General features: G+C 34.5%; 1 protein-coding gene across 1 annotated transcript in view; it reads right to left on the reverse strand.

Moving 5' to 3' along the window:
- The window catches only part of FBXL4 (F-box and leucine-rich repeat protein 4), a 74,592-nt gene that overhangs the window by 5,653 nt on the left and 48,936 nt on the right, over positions 1–20,003 (reverse strand). The window contains exon 6 of the mRNA XM_012661858.1: positions 3,009–3,080. Coding sequence (XP_012517312.1) covers positions 3,009–3,080 — 72 coding nt within the window. The remainder of the gene's footprint in view (positions 1–3,008; positions 3,081–20,003) is intronic.

Below are 20,003 nucleotides of genomic sequence, written 5' to 3' on the forward strand. Positions count from 1 at the left end.
CCTTCAAAATCTGGTATATATGTGACATTTATATCATATCTCAGTTTGGACTCACTACATTTCAAGTGTTCAATAGCCACATATGGCTATTACCTACCAGATTGGATAGCACAGACTTAGAGTGAATTACCAAGTTAGGGTACTTGGGTATTATACATATGCTTTACTTCTCTTTCTCTTAGCTTACCAATGGGTCATTTAATTATTTTTCCCTCTTCCTGGGACTAACTGGGTAGAAAAGAAATACAAAACTCAATTAATTAAAGTTATTAACTTTTATTCTGAATTTTACTTAAGCACATGGCTGCCCACAATAAAAACTATGTTTCCCAGCTTTCCATGCTATAAAGTATGTCATATGATTAAGTTCTGGATAATAGGAAGTAAGGCTAAAAATGCACCTTTTAGAAAGTGTCCTTAAGGGAAGGTGGCATTCCTTTTTCCCTTCCCTACTGCTTGACATGGGGATGTGATGGCTGTTGCCCCATTTTGAACCATGAAGTAAAATGTATGTCCATAGGGATTGCAGAGCAGTAAGCTAGGTATTACCATCTCTCAGGTGTCTGAGGAGTAGATCTACCCTATCAGCCTGGACTACTCACCTTAATACTTTACTTACATCAAAGAGAAATAAACTATATTGATAAGCATAGTCATTTGGAGTTTTTCTCTCACTGGTGGTTGAATTTAATTCTAACACACTGACCTACGAATTTGATGAAAGCTTTGGTAGAAGAGTGGGCTGGAACAAATGCTTAAAGCAAGTTTCCGATTACTTTGGGTTTCATTATCTATTCTTTCACTGCTTTCCTTTACCATGGATAATATAATTTTAAGTCAAAGGTATGACTATTCAAAAAAAATTTTTTTAATTCTCTTTCCCAATCAAAAGGAAAATAAAAATTTCCAGAGAGTCCTTCAAAAATGTTTACAGCACTGACTAGAATATCTAGGTTTGTTATGGGCAAGATACTACTTCTCAGAAGTTCTTGTCATTACAGATCTGTCAAAGTGGCACTCGTGGCACAAAGATTAGTTTCAGAAAAAAAGGGGCTCAACTAATTTAGTGTCTACATTATATTCAATACAGAAAAAGGTATGCCATGAGAGGACACTCAGAGAAGACATATAAGGGATCATAATCACCATGCAAAGTCAACACAGTACACTATTTATGTGGAAAACAGCTTCATAAGTACCACAAATTTTAAAACTGCTATTATATTGACAGTAAAAAATACAATGTAATAAGGAAAAATGGGTTTAGCAGTCAGGTAAGGCTGGAAAATACTGGTTTAAGCAAAGGTAAACCATTTCTTTGTTGTAGCACATATGATTGTACAACTCCAAGAGGAGGATATATAATAAGATTCCTAATTTTGATTAGGAATCTCCATTCCACCCCCACACATACACTTTTTTAGTTGAATATCCTTCAGAATTAATTTTCCATGGCTTAACTTTGGAAAGACTAACTTAAATATAATTCCAACTATATACATATATAATTACAACTCTAATGTGTCTGTGATCAGAGGCTTGCTTTTCTAGGGAATGTTGCTCCAGTTTAAAGCGAATATATTACAAGCAGAATAAGGTATGTCTAGCCAAAGTTAAACAGGGTCTTTACCAATCTAAAGAGGACAGGCTAGCAATAAGGAAAGGTATAAGTGGCAGTAGTGGCAGGTTTGTTGCACAGAAACTGCCATCAAATGTCACTGGGCCCATCAGGAAGAGCCACTAGAGAGACACACAGAAGCCAATGAAATGGCTTACTACGGTAAGAATTTGACCCTAAGTAAGGATAATCTAGTGGGCTCCCAAGATTGTTTTCAGAGACTGGGATGGCCTGAGCCTATAGTTGGGGTTTATTAAGACTTAACCACAAGGATTAAAGACCATGGGGACATGAAGATAAATAAGTCATTATAAGAGGTCTATCTAGTCTACACTGCCAAATCTTGGGGCATTTCTAAAGCCACTGTTGAGCTCTTAAGGATGTTCAAATGGTATCTATTTTATGTCAGGGACCATGCATGTTGATTCTAAGCCTAGGATACCAGAGGAACATCTGTAAAATCTTGAAACCATCCTGCTTATTCAGGTCTTCCTACTAACTGGATACAAAATTGGAATGGTTTGGGGATCTCTTAAATCTGCCTTGGTTTGGCAGGGGAGGAAGTGAAGAGGAATGGTTGCTCCATAGTCAGTTACACTGCAAGATTCAATTCCAAGTGAGTATGTGTGTACGCATGTGTACATGCATGCACACGGAGAGGCATGAACGTGCACACCCCCTCCCCATGAGAATTCTACTGTCCTTTATGTTTCAGTATTATTTATAAGCTATGTAATTATGTGGTTTAGATAAAAAAGATTTAATTCTTCCCATGAGCTCTTTCAAGGGCACATAAAATCATAATTTTAAATCTGGAAGGACTTTAGAGCTTATCTAGTCCAACGGTTCTGAGGCTTTTGGATTTTGCAGACCAACAAAATTTCCCCAAAATTGAATTCCAACATAGGGTGTCGATCTTTCTATTTTGCCCAGTAAGGACAGCAAAACAAATACAAAAATAAACAAACAAAATAAACCTATCTACTGTCATTAACATTTCCAGGAAATAGTCTCAGAATTTAAAAACTAAAATTAGCTTTGTGAAAAACTTACTAAATTATTGGCATTTGGATATGACTGGCATTTTGTAAAGAAACCTAGCAAGGTAAATAGCCTGTCTGAGACAACCTCTGGCTTGGTACAGAACTGAACTCTTTCCACCACACTATACTTCTTTCCTTGCTCTCATGGATAAATAATGCCAGTGTTTCAAAGACATACTCTCCAATTTAAGAAAAATGTTTGAAAGTGGAGAACCAAGTAGTTAACCATAAATCTGAAAAACTGTGGGTGAGTATGGGGTACGCTGGGTGGGTCAGAAGAAAATTCACCCACGGAAAGAAAAACAGAACAAGTGATTGAGCCATATAAAGAATTTTCAAATACTTACCATTACACAACTGCCCAAACTTAGGTGCTGAAGCTCTGAACAGAAGTTCAAAATGCTGAGCAGTGCCGTTTGCTGCCATCGGGGACCACATCACAGGCAAATACGGAAAGTGAATGAAAGTGAAACAAAGAGAAGAGGTCAATTAGACATTAAAGGCTGTCACTGCTTTTCCTGAAATATAGCTCAAAACCTAGGTTACAGATTCCACAAATGCCATTTAATGAGTCCCCAGAGGCTTCGCCATTGATTGGCTTGGAGTCAAGGTAATCATTACTGGTCTCCATGTAAGTCGTCACTTTGTATATGGTTTTGCATGCCCTAAAGATACCTATATTCCCTATGACCTTTCAGTTCATTTCCCAAAGGCAAGCAATTTGAAAGTCTGGTGAAGACCGAACAAGACAAGCTAAACCATCCGTCCCTCCAAAAAAAAAACACCAAAAGCAAAGAACCCACAGGGGGCTGGTGACACTCTAGAAGAACAGCAGCAGCTCTGACATTCACTGATCAGCTGCAGCCTGATGGAACTGCCAATAGAGTCACCCCAAATCAGGATTGAGCCAGTGACTTTAATGTCAAAGGATTCTCTTTGTTGACAAGGATACCAACAACCATTGAGCACCTGTCAGTAGCAACATGCTGACTGAAACACGTATAACACGCACTTTCTAGTCATGTTCCTGCCATTTAAGCTCATCTCTCCTGTGCAATAAAAACGGTCTCACCACTAAAGAAACCCAAAGGTATGCTACACTGCTATATAACCTTGGCATCTAAAATATCTTTTAAAAGTCCTAATCTCATTTCATGACATGTCTGTCACGAAGAATTGTAAAAATCAAAATAGTGAAAAATATTCAAATTTCTAGTTTTTCTTTTATAAATTAAAAAAACTATTCAAACTTATGTGGCAAAATTTCTTTCTAAACATTTTAACCAGACCGTATCTAAAAACATCAAGCTATTATAAAACCTCTGCTAAATCTGTTCCAAGTGTTCAAAAAGTAAAAAATACCAGTTGAGGGAAAGGGGAAGAATGTGTCAATGACAATGCAAAACATCTGGTCAAATCCCAGATAAGATTCTCATTGAGAAAGTAGTAAAGTATTTCACATAAAATAGGACTACATAGAGCAACATAAAATAGTAATAGTTATAACAGGCCCTAGAGGGATATTGGACTTAAGTCTAATTATTTCACTGTTGAGCATTTCTTTAAATTTAAGCAAAATAAAAAAGCTTATATTGATTTGATACTTAAGTTTCAACATAACTTATATCATTTATAAGACAAGCCCATGTAGCTCTCAGAATGCTAACATTAGAAAAGGTATTTGAAGATAAATTAATTTTGAGGTTCTCCATAATACTTGGCCATTTTAATTTACTTACATTAGGTTTGTTTTTACTAAAGGTCCACATCTTTATAAAATGGTTGTTTTACAAGATTTTCATATGAGCAGATCCAGAACATACTAGACAGAATTTTTAGAAAGGACCTCACATATCCTTGTTAAGAAATTTTAAGTTAAAAAATGTACACATATATACACAAACACACATACTATACATACATGCATATGATTCATGGAACTTGTCTGGTAATTTATTTTTAAATTTACTATGAAGAATATCAAATATACAAACAAGTATAGGGTCCAACATAATATCCATGTAGACAAGACTCAGATTTTATCAACTCTTAACATTTTGCCTCTTTACTTCTCTCTCTCTCTCTCCATTTTTGTATCCCTCCGTCCATTCACATACTTCCTCAGAGGTAACCTTTATTATCACTTGGTGTTTAAAAGAATGCCTGAAAATTATATAATTTCAAAAAAGAAAGTTATATAATTTTACTATACATTATATATCTATAAGGAGTGTATAATGTCCTACATGGTTTTTATATAAACAGTGTCACAATCCACGTGTACTTCTGCATCTTCCTTTTCAGTATTTGTGAGGAATTTGTCCATGTTGATATATACAGTTCTCATTCATTGATTTTTAATGGTTATATAATATTCCATTATGTAAACATACTATAACCATACACTCTTATTTGACGGATATTTACTTGTCTACAATTTTCACTATTATAAACAGTCTTAGAATAAACATTCTTAAACATGCTTCCTTGTGCATTTATATGAGAGTATGTCTCTAGAGCACATACCAGACAAAGAATGTTCAGGTGTTTGGGTATGCTTTGACTTCATTAGATTTTGCAAAATGGCTCTTCTGAGTGCTTAAATCAACTTATTAAATAACTTAAATTTTATTAAATAAGTTGATTTAAGCAATATAAGAGTAGTTAGGTAATATAAGAGTGTTAGGTCTCCACATCTTTGCCAACACATAGACTTTTCATCCTTTTTAACATCTGCCTATCTGATGAGTACAGGATGGTAAATTTGCGTTAGTATGATTGCTAGGGAGGATGGGGATCTTATCATATGTTTATTGGCTACTCCTACTTCCTCTTCTGTAAATTGCTTGATAATATCCTTTGCTGATTTTTCTTTCCATCAGGTTGTTTCTTCTTTCTTGATTTGTAGGAATTCTTTATTTAAGCTGGATACCAATCTTTTTCAGTTACATCTATTACAAATATCTCCTCTAAATCTGAGACTGTCTTTTCAATTTGTTTATTGGATCTTATGAGATATGAACATTTTAATAAAGTCATATTAATCTTTTTGCCCCTTATGTTTATATTCTGTTGTCTTTTCTAAAAAGTCCTTCTTTACCCAAGGAAGAATATTCTTTTTTTCTCAAATGACAGCTTCAAAGTCTTTCTTTTTCACACTTAGGTTTTTAACCCAACTAGACTTGATTTTTACATATTAATATAGGTAGGATATCAAATTTCATTTTTTCTCCAATTGTTCCGGTTCAATTTATTGAAGACTCTACTTTATTTACTGATTTGTGATGCTTTCAGTCACATACCAAGTTTCCATATATGTGTGAGTCTATTTCTGGGTCGTTTTGTCTCGCTGGTCTATTTGCCTTTCCCTGCACCAATTATTTTAGTCTTTAATTATTATAGTTTATAAGTCTTAAAATCTAGCAGTGCAAAAACCCTCTCTTCATTCTTCAAAGCCTATTTCCTGCTGTTACCACTTTATTCTTTTTTTTTATTTCAGAGTATTAGGGGGGTGCAAATGTTTTGGTTACATGGATTACTTTTGTACTGCTTGAGTCAGGGTTAAAAGTGTGCCTATCACCCATATAATGTACACTGTACCCATTAGGTATGATTTCACCCATCCCCTTCTCCCCCTCCAACCTGCTTGATTTCTGCTGAGTTTTACTTCCATCTGTGCACATGAGAGCTAGTTGGTTAGTTCCAATTTAATAGTGAGTATGCGTGGTGTTTGTTTTTCCATTCCTGTGATACTTCACTTAGGATAATGGTCCCCAGTTCCATCCAGATTGTTGCAAAAGGTATTGATTCATTTTTTATGGCTGAGTAGTACTCCACGGTATACATATACCACATTTTATTAATATACTCATGAATTGATGGGCATTTGGGTTGATTCCACATCTTTGTAATTGCGAATTCTGCTGCAATAAACATTCGAGTGCAAGTGTCTTTTTGAATAAATGACTTTTTTTCCTTTGGGTAAATACCCAGTAGTGATATTGCTGTATCAAATGGTAGGTCTACTTTTGCTTCTTTGAGGGATCTCCATCGAGACTATTATTAGTTTGCAGTTCCACCAACAGTGTGCAAGTGTTCCTTTCTCTCTGTATCCATGCCAGCATCTATTGTTTTGGGACTTTTTGATAAAAGCCATTCTTACTGGAGTTAGATAATATCTCGTTGTGGTTCTGATTTGCATTTCCCTGATGATTAGTGACTTTGAGCATTTTTTCATGTTTATTGGCCATTAGTCTATCTTCTTTTGAAAAGCTTCTGTTCATGTCTTTTGCCCACTTTTTAATGGGGTTTGATTTTTTCTTGTTGATTTCCTTGAGTTCTTTCTAGATTCTGGTTATTAGCCCTTTAATGAATGTACAGCATGTGCATATTTTCTCCTATTCTGTAGGTTTTCTATTTGCTCTGTTGATTGTTTCCTTGGCTATGCAGAGGAATTTAATCAAGTCCCATTTACTAATTTTTGTTGTTGTTATGATTGCCTTTGGGGACTTCTTCATAAATTCTTTGGCTACACTGGTATCTAGAAGAGATTTTCCAACATTTTCTTCTAGAATTCTCACGGTTTCATGTCTTAGGTTTAAGTCTGTTATCTATCTTACATTAATTTTTGTGAGTGGTGAGAGATTTGGATCCTGTTTCAATCTTCTACATGTGGTTACCTTGACGCCAAAACCAGGAAAGGACACAACAAAAAAAGAAAACTATAGACCAAATACCCTTATGAATATAGATGCAAAAATTCTCAATAAAATTCTAGCAAATCAAATTCAGCAGTACATCAAAAAAATAATCCACCACGACCAAGTGGGCTTCATTCTGGGGATACAAGGATTGTTCAACATACGTAAATCAATAAATGTGATTAACCACATACACAGAAATAAAAACAAAGATCATATGATCATCTTGATAGATGCAGAAAAAGCATTCAACAAAATTCAGCACCCTTTCATGATAAAAACTCTTAACTAAAAAGGCATAGATATATATCTCAAAATTATAGAAGCCATATAAGACAAACCCACAGCCAGTATCATACTGAATGGGGAAAAACTGAAAGCATTCCCACTTAGAACTGGAATAAGACAAGGATGCCCACTGTCACCACTTCTATTCAACATAGTGCTAGAAGTTCCAACTGGAGCAATCAGGCAAGAGAAGAAATTAAGGGTATCCAAATGGGGAAAGAGGAGGTCAAAATATCACTCTTTGCTGATGATATGATCTTATATCTAGAAAACCCCAAATATTCCGCCAAGAGAATCCTGGAATTGATAAATAAATTCAGCAAAGTGTCAGGTTACAAAATTAATGTACGCAAACTAGTAGCACTCCTATATACCAACAACGGTCAAGCTGAGAATCAAATCAAAGACTCAATACCTTTCATGACAGCTACAAAGAAAATAAAGTATCTAGGAATGTATTTAACCAAGGAGGTGAAAGATCTCTACAAAGAGAACTACAAATCACTGAGGAAGAAAATTGTAGATGATATAAACAAATGGAAAAACATATCATGCTCACGGATCGGCAGAATCAATGTCGTTAAAATGTCCGTACTATCCAAAGTGATTTACAGATTCAATGTAATCCCCATCAAAATACCAATATAATTTTTCACAGATCTAGAAAAAATAATTCTATGCTTTGTTTGAAACCAGAAAAGAGCTTGAATACCCAAAGTAACTTAATCAAAAGGAACAAATCTGTAGGCATCACTTTATCAGACTTTAAGCTATACTACAAAGGTATAGTAACCAAAACAGCATGGTACTGGCAGAAAAAATAGACACATAGACCAATGGAACAGAACAGATAACCCAGACATAAAACCATCAACCTGTGGACATCTGATCTTCGACAAAGCAGACAATAATATACACCATGGAAAAGAATACCAATTCAATAAGTGGTGCTGGGAAAATTGGATATCCCTTTGTTCTTTTACATGAATTTTAGAATCACCTTAAAGGTTTTAGTTTCACCTTTTTAAAAATAATGCAAAAAGATTAGTCTTTCTCCCCACCCCATGTTCATTAGTTATAAGAATTTACCAGCATTTTACCAATTTCTGTGTAATGATATTTTATATATGATACCTCCTTACAGACTTTTTCTTTTTGTTGATAAATATTTTTAATAGTTTTTCAAGTGAGTGTGAGTGATAAAATCTTAGTAACATTTATTGAGTACTTATTAACATGTCAGGCATTGCTGTAAATTCTTTATATATATTAACCCTACAACAACCCGATTCACTCATTCATTCATTTAATAAATAGTTATTGAATGCCTACTATGTGTCAGGCACTGTTTAGGCACTTGGAATATAACAGTGAATAGAACAAATAACAAACTAAAAGGGAGTATCATTTCCATTTATAGATGAGGAATTAGAGACACAAAGGTAACTTGAGTCTGAATATTTACTCTTAATCTTTATTAAAATAAATTTTATTGTGCATATTTTAGATTTACCCTCAATCTTGAATGAAAGTTTAGCCAGGATTAAAATTTTAAGATGATAGTTATCTTCTTTCAACACTTTGAAAATATTACTCCATTGCCTATTAGCCTCTATTATTTGACAGTAAGTCTACTGTCATCAGACTAGTTGTCTTCCTCTGTGGGAATATGTCTTTTCTCTCTCTTGTCCCTTTATTTTTCTTGTCTTGCAATTTTATCACAATGCATCTAGATAAAGATTTATTTTCATTTTTATTTGATACCCTGAGTACAAATTTGATTTGAAGACTCATATCTTTCTTTGTGAAAGATGAAGATGAAGATTCTTTGCAATGCTCTCTTCAAATATTACTTTTCTATCATTCATTCCATTTATTTCTTCTGGAACTTCTATTCAATGAACATTGGAGTCTCATAAGTACCAGGTACCAGCTCCTGAAGTGGTCTGAAAAATATGTCCCCATGTTATTCTATATTCCTTCCTTCTAGAAGTAAAGCTTAATTTCTCTCCCTTTGAGAGTGTGGGGTGGACTTAGTGACTCACTTTTAACAAACAGTACATTGCAGATGTGATGGCACATCACTCTTCATATTAGGTTATTGTGATGGTTAATTTTATGTATCAACCTGACTGGTCCATGGGGCACCCAGATATTTGGTCAAACATTATTCTGGGTGTTTCTGTAAGGGTGTTTTTGAATGAGATGAATAATTAAATCAGTAGACTAAATAAAGTACATTACCTTTCCTAATGTGGGTGGGCCTCATCCAATCAGTTGAAGGCCTGCATAGAGCAAAAAGACTGACCAATTCCAAGGAAGAGAGAATTCTTTCTGCACAATGCCCTTCAAACTTACATTGTTTTTTCCTATAAACTGAAACATCAGCTCTTCCTGGGTCTTAAGCCTGTCTGCTTTCAGACTAGAACTATACCATCAGCTTTCCTGGCTCTCCAGCTTGCCAACTCATCCTGCAGATCTTGAGACTTGCCGGACTCATAATCACATGAGCCAATTCCTTATAATAAATATTTTATTTATCTCCTATTGGTTCTGTTTCTTAGAATAACCCTGCCCTGACTAATACAGTTATAAAAGGGCTGTGGATCCTGTCTTGACTTCCTCCCTCCCCCACTGCTCGCTTGGGAGAAGCCACTGCCAGGTCCTGAGGACACTCAGGCAGCCTATGGAGGGGCCCTTGTGGAGAGAGCAGAAGCCTTTAGCCACAAGCTAAACAGAAGCTCTACCAATAGTCACATGATGAGTTTGGAGGCTGATCTTCCAGGCATAGTCAAGCCTTGACATGACTGGAGCACCAGCCAACAACTTGGCTGCAACATCCTTAGAGACCCTGAGCCCAAAATACCCAGCTAAACCACTCCCAGATTCCTAACCCACAGAAATTGTATGAGATAATAAATGTAGGTTGTTTTAAGCCACTAAGTTTTGGGGTAATTGATGCACAGCCATAGATAAATAATACAGTGATTAGAAGCAGGCACAACATATTCTTATTAAATGAATAGGGTTGCTTTAAGGATTAAATGAATTTATATTTGATATGATATAAAGAACTTATAGCAGTACCTGACATTCATTAGCTTTTACAAATTTGAGAACATAGCTCAGACTTGTAATTTAGCAATTCTGTGTCCCATTTAGAATTTATCCCATCTACTGATTATTTTATGCCAATGACTATAATTTATTTTCTAGATTTCTAATCAGTTCTTTTTCACAACTATTTGTTCTTGTTGTCTTAGCTGTTTATGTTTCATAATTTCTACGTTTTTTTTTAAATGCTTTCATTTACTTCTCTGAACATTTATCCCCAGATTCCACTTTTTTTATTCCTCCCTAAGGGTCTTACAGATTGCCCCCTTCCAGAATGAGGACTTCTACTGAAGGTGTAGAGGTCCTGCTCTGCTGTGGCACTGGGGATACTGCAGAACCAGTAGGAGGCTTTCTCAGTTCTGACTGTGAGGCGTGGCCAATGCCAGGTCACTATGTACCTTTTGCCCAGGCCAAAATCCCTCCTTTCTCTAAGACTTCCATCTAAACTCCTGGGCTGGCTTGGACAACTATGCAACACTGTCATCTAGCTCTAACTGATTACCCCCAGGCTGGAACAATAAGATTCTTTTGATATAGTTGGAGATGAATTCCCTAAAGAATCAGTTCTTCTAATTAAAAATAAGAGTAAGACAACCTATTTGGACCATCCCTTAGAGAAACCGTATCTATTGCTATTCTCCATCTTAAAGATTGTAACTTTAAGGCATAGACCTAACAGCATATTCTCCTAATTCACTTTTAGACTGAGAGTCTAATCATATATATCTAGAAAATGTGGATGTGGATGCATTTTTTTCTTTGGGAGAATTTTAAGTTGTAGAAGAGGAATTCATGGCATACTATACTTATTCAGGTAATATTTTAAAATAACTTAATCAGTCTGCACATTAAATTGGGAATTAGAAAATAATTTAATATTAAAGAACTATAATTTTCATCCTCACCTTAAAAAGGAACTAACATGAAATAAAAGATTCATGTTGAATAACGTCACTCATCTTTATTGAATAAGAGATGTGAGATCAAATGCTGAGACCAAGATATGGGGAGATGGAGGTGATGGTAAAGGAAAAAGCTATGATGACCAGAGATGCTATGAACAATGTAACAAGGAGTGAAACAGAGATTTATAAGTGTTAGCAGGTAGCACTGAGGTGAGCAAGCACAAATTTCATGGCTTTCTCCAACAGAGCTCATCAGTGATAAGCCAGAGGCTATGGGAGTACCCAAGTTTAGAGGACATAACTATGGAATCAGTTTGTAATCTCACTAAATCCAGTTAACCGATTTCCTCTGAAAATACATTTAGAATGTTCTTTTTCTATGCTGCTAGTATTCAGAATTAAAACATTGCTATTTATGCCAAAGCAAAGAGAAGACACCATGGAGAAATTAACTCTTCATGCCTAGATACAAAAGGGCCTGACTTTGTAGCGATCACAGCCTCAATAGTTTAGAGCAAGAGTTGGCAAATCACAGGCCCAATTCAGCCCACTTCCTGCTTCTGAAAACAAAGTTTTATTGGACAGGCACACCCATTAATGTATTGCGTATGGCTGTGTGTGTACTACGTCAGCAGAGCTGAGTAGCTGTGATAGAGACCATAAGGCCTGTAAGGCCCAAAATACTATCTGGCCCTTCACAGAAAAAGTTTGCTGACTCCTACTTAAGAGAACAAAACAATTCTACCATAATGAGTACTTGCAGCACTCCTACACATCTAGAACACACAAATGGATAGATCAAAGCTACATTAATAAGTTTACTATGAAAAAGGCATTCAGAAATAAAAAGTGAAAAATTTTATGAAACTCTTATTTAAGACTTAAGGTATCTCTTAAGTCCCCAAGTCTACAAATTCTACTAGTTAGTTCTGTAAAACTCATTCAATAGAAGCTACAAGAGTAGTTCTATAAAATTAAAATACAATTTAAAAGGTAGCTTTAATAATTCAAGGCAGCAGATTCATTTTGAATGAGTTTGTAATTTTCAAACAAAGGCCTACCTTATTTAAATCACTACGGAAAGGAATTCACTACAGAGTGACTGGATCCATGATAATTTCTTTTATAAAATTATCAAAACATACTCTAGGTGAATGCTGTCATCTAGTAGCAGAATATATGCTCATAAAGAGAGAATTTTTTTACATTCCACCTAAAATCTACCCATTAACCTTGTTTAGCAGCTTCAAAATCCAATGGATAACTATAAGTAATAAATTCAACAATTTCCCACATCCAGGTGAAGAAGCATAAATAGCTTCTTAACCTGGGACCAACCTGGAAGAGTAAACACATAATTAAATGTTCAAGTAGATCAGATGATATTCAGCCACGATAAATAGAGAGCTGCCAAAAGTAAAGGAATAAATAGCAAAATATTGTAACAGGTTATGAATAGAGAGAAAAGCAAGAGACAATCTCAGTGTAAACAGTTTTCATCAACGCAGTTAAGCAAAAACAACTGAAAAGCATACTTACAGGATGAGGGCTCCTGACCATCTTTTACAACTCAGAAAAGGATTGTGAAGGAATTAATCCATAAACACCATACTCCGATGATTAAAATTGGAGGAAGACTGCTTCTCCCTTCTTTTACAACTGCCCTCCCATTTATTTGTTTAGCAATTTTATTCCCCATAGTGTCCTTAATGAAGCCTCCAAATATTCAGAAGCTACAATGACTACTTCTAAAAAGAATGATTTCAACTTCAAAAATAGTTTTAGTTAGTGAAATGAGGGATAACAGATGTGAAAGTTTGGTGTCAGCAGATATGAAGTGCCATGCAGTTTTAAAGAATTATTATTAATGTCTTTCTTGTTACAAGGAAATTTATTAATAGGTAAAAGAAGGCATGAATTCAAATTTTCATTGACAGTTTTTTAAGAAATGCTATCTATAAACTTCAAAACTTCCCATCCTCCAGACTTCTAAAATGCCAAGCAAAAATACTTAATAAAAATAACTAATGTTTATTATACTCACATATAACTTTTAGGTAGTCCAGATTTATAACAGTAGAGTTATATTTATGCATCCCTGTACATTTTATAATATATTGAGACCATGTAAAATCAATGTATGCAGTACTGCATTTGCTACTTTACACTAATGTAGGTTTATAGCTGTTATAACTAGTTTATGACTTTTTTTGCTCAGTGTTAAAATTATTTATCTTTAATAAAGAAAGTAACCTTAATTATAACACTTCTAATATAAGAAGGTAGGATTCCAAGTTAGTATTCCCCATTCTAAAATATGATTCCTAGAAAGCGTATCAATAAAGGGACATATAACAAGTTTATATATTACAGTCATAGACTAGCTAAAATATAAACTAGTGACATCATGAGATCACAAACAAGTGAACTTTCACTGATCATGATACATTTTAAACATATCAGAGCAACATCTTCAAGTAATACGGTAAATTTTTTAAAAAGTATATCCACTAAAAGAAAAATCCATAAATTTGTTTAACAAATACCTCCAAAGAAATCCTAAAAATACAAACACTCAATTATTAAAATTTAAAATACACACATAAATGTGAATCTCTCTCCAATTTTAATTTTTTTTGGCCCCAGTATTCTAATCTTGATAAATTTGGGGAAGGAGAATATAGAGTAAAAGTTGAAGTATTTTGAGAACTATTTAAAGTAATTGAAACTACCCATATGTAGAAACAAACAATCACCTTTCCAGAATATTTAAATTCAACTACTTTATAGAAATTTGCTATAAACCATCTACTATAAATTGTTCTCTTTTATATAACTGAAATATATTAATACAATACAGTATAGATTATATGCTGATACATAATCACAACTTGAAAATAATACTGTTTTTTACAAGTTAAACTTTAAGATCAACATTGTGGTGGAAGAGTTAAAATTCTGATCTTTAAAAAGAAAAGGTTAAAGATCGTAAATGGCATAAATTAATAAAGCTTTGTACACATACCTTTGAGGAAAAAAAGGAAAGTTCTCTAAATCTAACTGTAGATGTTTTATAGCTACCATAGACCACAGACTTAGAATTTTAGCTCTAAAGTATAAGTTTGAGGTTCAGATAATTTGTCAAATTCCAATAACGTGTGTGTATGATGAAACAAAATCTAAGACTGAATGTTCACACACCCTTGTCTTGCCCTGCCATCCCATTTCGGACCCTATTTTTACCATTGTAGTTAATCTCTCCTACAATAATATAGTCGAATACATTTTTCCTCATACATGACCAAACTGATCAATTTCCATAACAACCCATAATGGATGATAGCAGAGATTTATAGTCAAAAAGACATGGTAGTTCACACACCAACTAGACTTGACAGTAACCTCATTAAATATATAAAGAAAGAATGTTTTGATCAGAGGGATAAGAGTTGGACTGTCATGGAAGCACGTAAGGGGAGTCTGAGACATAAGTTGTTTGACACAGTTCGTCTAAATGATGCCCAGCTAAGAGAGTGCTCTGGTCCAAAGACTTTATCTTCTTTCAAAAGCACTTCTTTCCTTCCTGTTAGGATGAAAGTGTCAAACAGTCCTGTGCTGAGGCCATTAAACGTTTGAGTCACATAACTAATTCTCAATGTTCTCATTCTAAACTCACCAAACAAGTCTTATAACTGTAATTTAGCTTTCCTTGGGAGAGTCAACAGTGAGAGAATGGGCTAATCAGCCATCTCTAATGAATAATGTCCCTTCCAGGTAGATTTCTTATACCTGGTTTACGGGTCACTGTCATGAATGTAGCTGATAATGTGTCTGCTCTCCAAGAGATCATCTCCTCCCTCACGGCACTGACAAGTCAGGCTTCTTGACCCTAACAGAACCACAACACATTCGCTCAGGTCGTGCATACACACCCAAAGCCTCCTATTCCCACTGGAATTCTACAAGGCCAATGAGGATAGAGAAGTATAGATATATTCTACCCTGGAGACACATACCAAGGACTCTAAGAAAGTTTGTTAATCATATGATAGTTAATAAATTAAACTTATTATAAATTATTAAAATCTTAATTCTTGATTCTGTTTAAAAACAAATTATTAATATCCTTCTGTTTTATATGTTTTCTAGATAAATTAATCTGTTTGAAAGACTGCATTTTAGATGACAGCTAATGACAGCCTGCATTAGTCTATTTAAGTGACCAAAGTAGGTTCTTTTTATTTCAATTTCTTCTCTTGGTCTTAGTTATCAGCACTGGCTCTGTTAAGGGAGAGGCCATCCTCTTCATTTGCCATACAGTTTGGTCCTACAGTCTGAGTTTGTCAGTTCCACCAGCTCTATTAAAAGAAAGGCCATCATTGCTCTACTTACCAATATACAATAAGGTGTTCTTTAAATCAAATAAAAATGCAGAAAGGAGACCACCATATACACATGTCAGAAGGCAAATTCACAACACTAAATCAAATCATACTCTTTTCAAAAGACAGTTAATATATCTTTAGTGGGAAAGACCAGGCACTTTCATCAAGAGACAGGGTAATATGCATTTCTACTTATGTATATACTCTTGTGGAATAAGCTGGCATAGAAAAAAGAAAACAGAAAAACGTTGATATCCTACAGAAGTAAAGATCAAATTCTTTTGTTGTCTTTTAGTTCATGAAGATGAAAGCAGAGGGGTTCTTGAAACTGTCGACACAGCCTAGTAGGCCAAGTAAACAGTTGCTGAACCACACTTATGGATTACTGTCATATACTAGTCCCCCACAATACCTATAATCAGTTTTTTCACTTCTTCAGATTCTTCCAATTTATGCTCTATCATTCTTGAAGTGAGGCAATCAAAACTGGATGCAGGTGTTCCATTTATAACTCCAACCTTTAAAAAAACACTCTTGGTTTTCTCATCTGCTGCTAAGCAACAGAATGACATTCTTACTGAGCTACCTACCATGCCCCACTCTCAACCCCTACTCCAGGTGTTATTTTTTTTTTCAAACAAAGAAAAGGTAAACAGGCTCGAACTTCTCACACTAATCCAGATTATTTTAGTAAATGTACAGGACTTATCTTAAAGACATTTCTCATATACTGTCTTAAAAACTTATTCTTATGCTATCCTTTACAAAGCATTATTAGTTTTCTGAGGTTGCCATAACAAAGTGCCACAGACAAGGTAGTTAAACCAACAGAAATTTATTTTCTCATGATCCTGGAGGCTAGAAATCTGCGATCAAGGTGTTGCAGAGTTGATTTCCTGTAAGACCTCTCCTATTGGCTTGTAGATGGCCATCTTCTTCTGGTGTCTTTACATAGTCTTCCCTGTGTGTTTGTTTGTGTCCTAATCTCTTCTTACAAAAACATCAGTCATATTGGATTAGGGCCCACCCTATGACCTCATTTAACCTTAATTATCTCTTTAGAAACAGTTTCCAAATATAGTCACATTCTGAGGTACTGGGGGTTAGGGCTTCAACATATGAATTTTGGGGAGAGACAATTCAGCTCACAGCACAAGTATTTAAGAGTAGGTTATAGATACATGCCTCTTTAGGGGTAAATTGCATATTCTACTTATAATGCCCCTAGGGGTTAGCGATCATTATGTTTTCACTAATTTTCAAATGGTTCAGAAAAATAATTATGCATACAGTAGGGGAATCTGGGGGAAAGTATATGGGAAATCTTTTTTTTTTTTTTTTGGTAATTTTTCTGTAAGTCTGAAATTATTTCAAAATAAAATTTATTTTCTTTTCAAGTATTTAAAAGTCTGTTTAATGAGATTGACTTTTACAGCCCTACTCTCATGAAAATACATCATTATATATGGCTAAAGAAGTGTTTGCAATCAAGGTTTGTCATACATAATAAGAATCTTATAAATAGAGAAGAAAAGGACTAAGGGGATTGAAGCACAGTCCTTCCAATCATTTTAATACCTAACTCTAATATAATCATTTCCTTGCCACAGATGGTAGAAAAAACTAAGCACAACTAAAGTTTCTTTCCTGTCTAAGTTCCCATCTTTTGCCTAAAGTGTTGTCTATGCAACTCTAAAAGGTCCACAAAGTTCAGTTAAAAAAAAAATTATCCTACTTACCAACCCATTTCACTAGTAATTCTGGGATCACACAGTAAACAGGGCCTAAATCTCAGCTCTAGGCTCATTTCTTCTAAAAAGGTTTCCCAACACAGGGCATCCTCCAACTAAGCACAAACCTATGACATACCACTACCATGCATTTGGGCTTATCATATACCAGTCCACTCTGTCTCTCATTAATGTAGTAGTATCTTGTTCTTTACTGGGCATCGATATAATGCTCTGCACCTACTGAAATTCAACAAATATATGCCACTTATCCTGCAAATGGCATACTTAGTTTTATTTTGTTTTTTTTGGTTTTGGGTTTTTTTTGCTGTTCTAAGAAGACATTTGTTATTTCTCTGAAACAATTTATTGTAATCCCAAGCACATCTAAAGAAAGAAAAAGATCTCATGAAATAAATTAACAAATTGAACTATATTTTACTATCTTACAAGGCTAAAAATTCTGAACAACCATTGCATCTGGGAGGGGGAACATTAGCAACTCAGAATCTACCCACTAGCATATAAGGCAATTCTGAGTCTGCCACAGTTTCATTCTCCTGAAGTCTCATTCTTACTAGTAATCAGGCCTGCAGTGTGCCTGGCGCTGGCCAACCACTTATGAACACACCACCTAGCCATCAACTATTAGTACACATCATTTTACATGCCAAAATTATTCTGAGGATTATCTGTCCTAATGCTGCTCTCCATTATAGTATTAATGTAAAACTGAGAGTAGGCCTATATAAACCATTCACTTAAAGCAGTTCATTATGTATTGATTTTACAAATTTTCACTTAAATGTTTCTAAATGTAATTTGAATAACTGTGATTTATAAATTTGTTAAGACTTCAAACTAAGTTTGTTCATTAAAAAAAAGAAAAAATTCCATTTTCCTGTAGAAGATATTTAAGATCAGAAGACATTTATAAACTATAACTTAATAGTTTGTTACATGGGATTATAATGTTGTATATGTTGGTTACAATGTTATATTCCTTACCAATTGCAAATTACAAATAAGCAGTAAAGAAAAATCTCTGTTTTAGATAGAGGTAGCCAAGCTATTAGAATAATTAGTATTCCATGTTACATATCTTACAATTTTAACTACAACACGAAGACCACAAGACCTGGGTTCAAATCCTGACTCTTCTGTGCCACTGGGCAACTTATTAATCTTTTGGAACCTTAATTTCATCATCTACAAGATGGGAATTATCACCTACCCACTCCAGACTGGCACAGGAATTAAATAATAATACAAAATGTCTAGAACAGAAACAGAATATATTCAGAAGTTTTCCCAAACTTTGGGACTATTAATAAAACCCAGGTCTCCAAAATCCTCTAAAGCTTTATTCACTGTGCATACAGACTTGCTTAAGTCTTATGAAATGGCATAAATGTACTATATTTATTAATGTAAATTATATATATAGGGACATAAAATGTAACTCTACTATATCCTAAATCTGACCTCTCTGAGATTAATATGCTATAATAGAGTCAATATTTTTAATACTAATTTTTAATTATTTTAGAATTTTGTAAGGTTTGGAAAAACAGGGGTAAAAGTGGCACTGGATAATTTGTAGTCCTTTTAAAATGAAATAACTTCTTCCAGAAAGTTCAAATTCATATCTTCTTTTTCTCCTCATATATTTCCTTAGAGCAAGCAAAGGCATTTGAAATCAATTACTAATCATTCTTTTCAAAACAGAGTCTATAACATCTGAACATACTGCTAATGATTATGTGAAAGGTTTAGAAAGAGACCAGTCTCCTAAATCGTGTCTTCTCATTCTGTTTCCTCTCATTCACCAACACCATTAAGTGCAGGATTAAAAGGTGTGTGTATGAGAGGGAGAAGGAGGGGACATAATGCTTTGCTTAAACGACAGAAGAGGTGTTACAGATTTATATGAATACCAGTGCTGTAGCCTCTGCTTGTTTTAAAAGAAACCAGCTGACTGTATTGTCTTCTACCCTTTTTCTGAATTATTTAGTGCCCATGAGGGACTCTGATACAGATTAAAAGAATGAGGAGATAATAAAAGAGGTGAGTGAAGTATAGGTAGAGAGCTTTACATACAGAGTTGGGGAGCATTAAAAGTAAAACCGCCTGGGTAAGTTTTTCTCAGTTTTGAATATGCCATCTATTATCACTAAAATAACATGTTTTATTTTTTTATAAGTCAGCTGTAGATCAATC

This window comes from Propithecus coquereli, unplaced genomic scaffold (genome assembly GCF_000956105.1).
Source record: "Propithecus coquereli isolate 6110/MARCELLA unplaced genomic scaffold, Pcoq_1.0 Scaffold74, whole genome shotgun sequence".
Taxonomy (NCBI): Eukaryota; Metazoa; Chordata; class Mammalia; order Primates; family Indriidae; genus Propithecus; species Propithecus coquereli.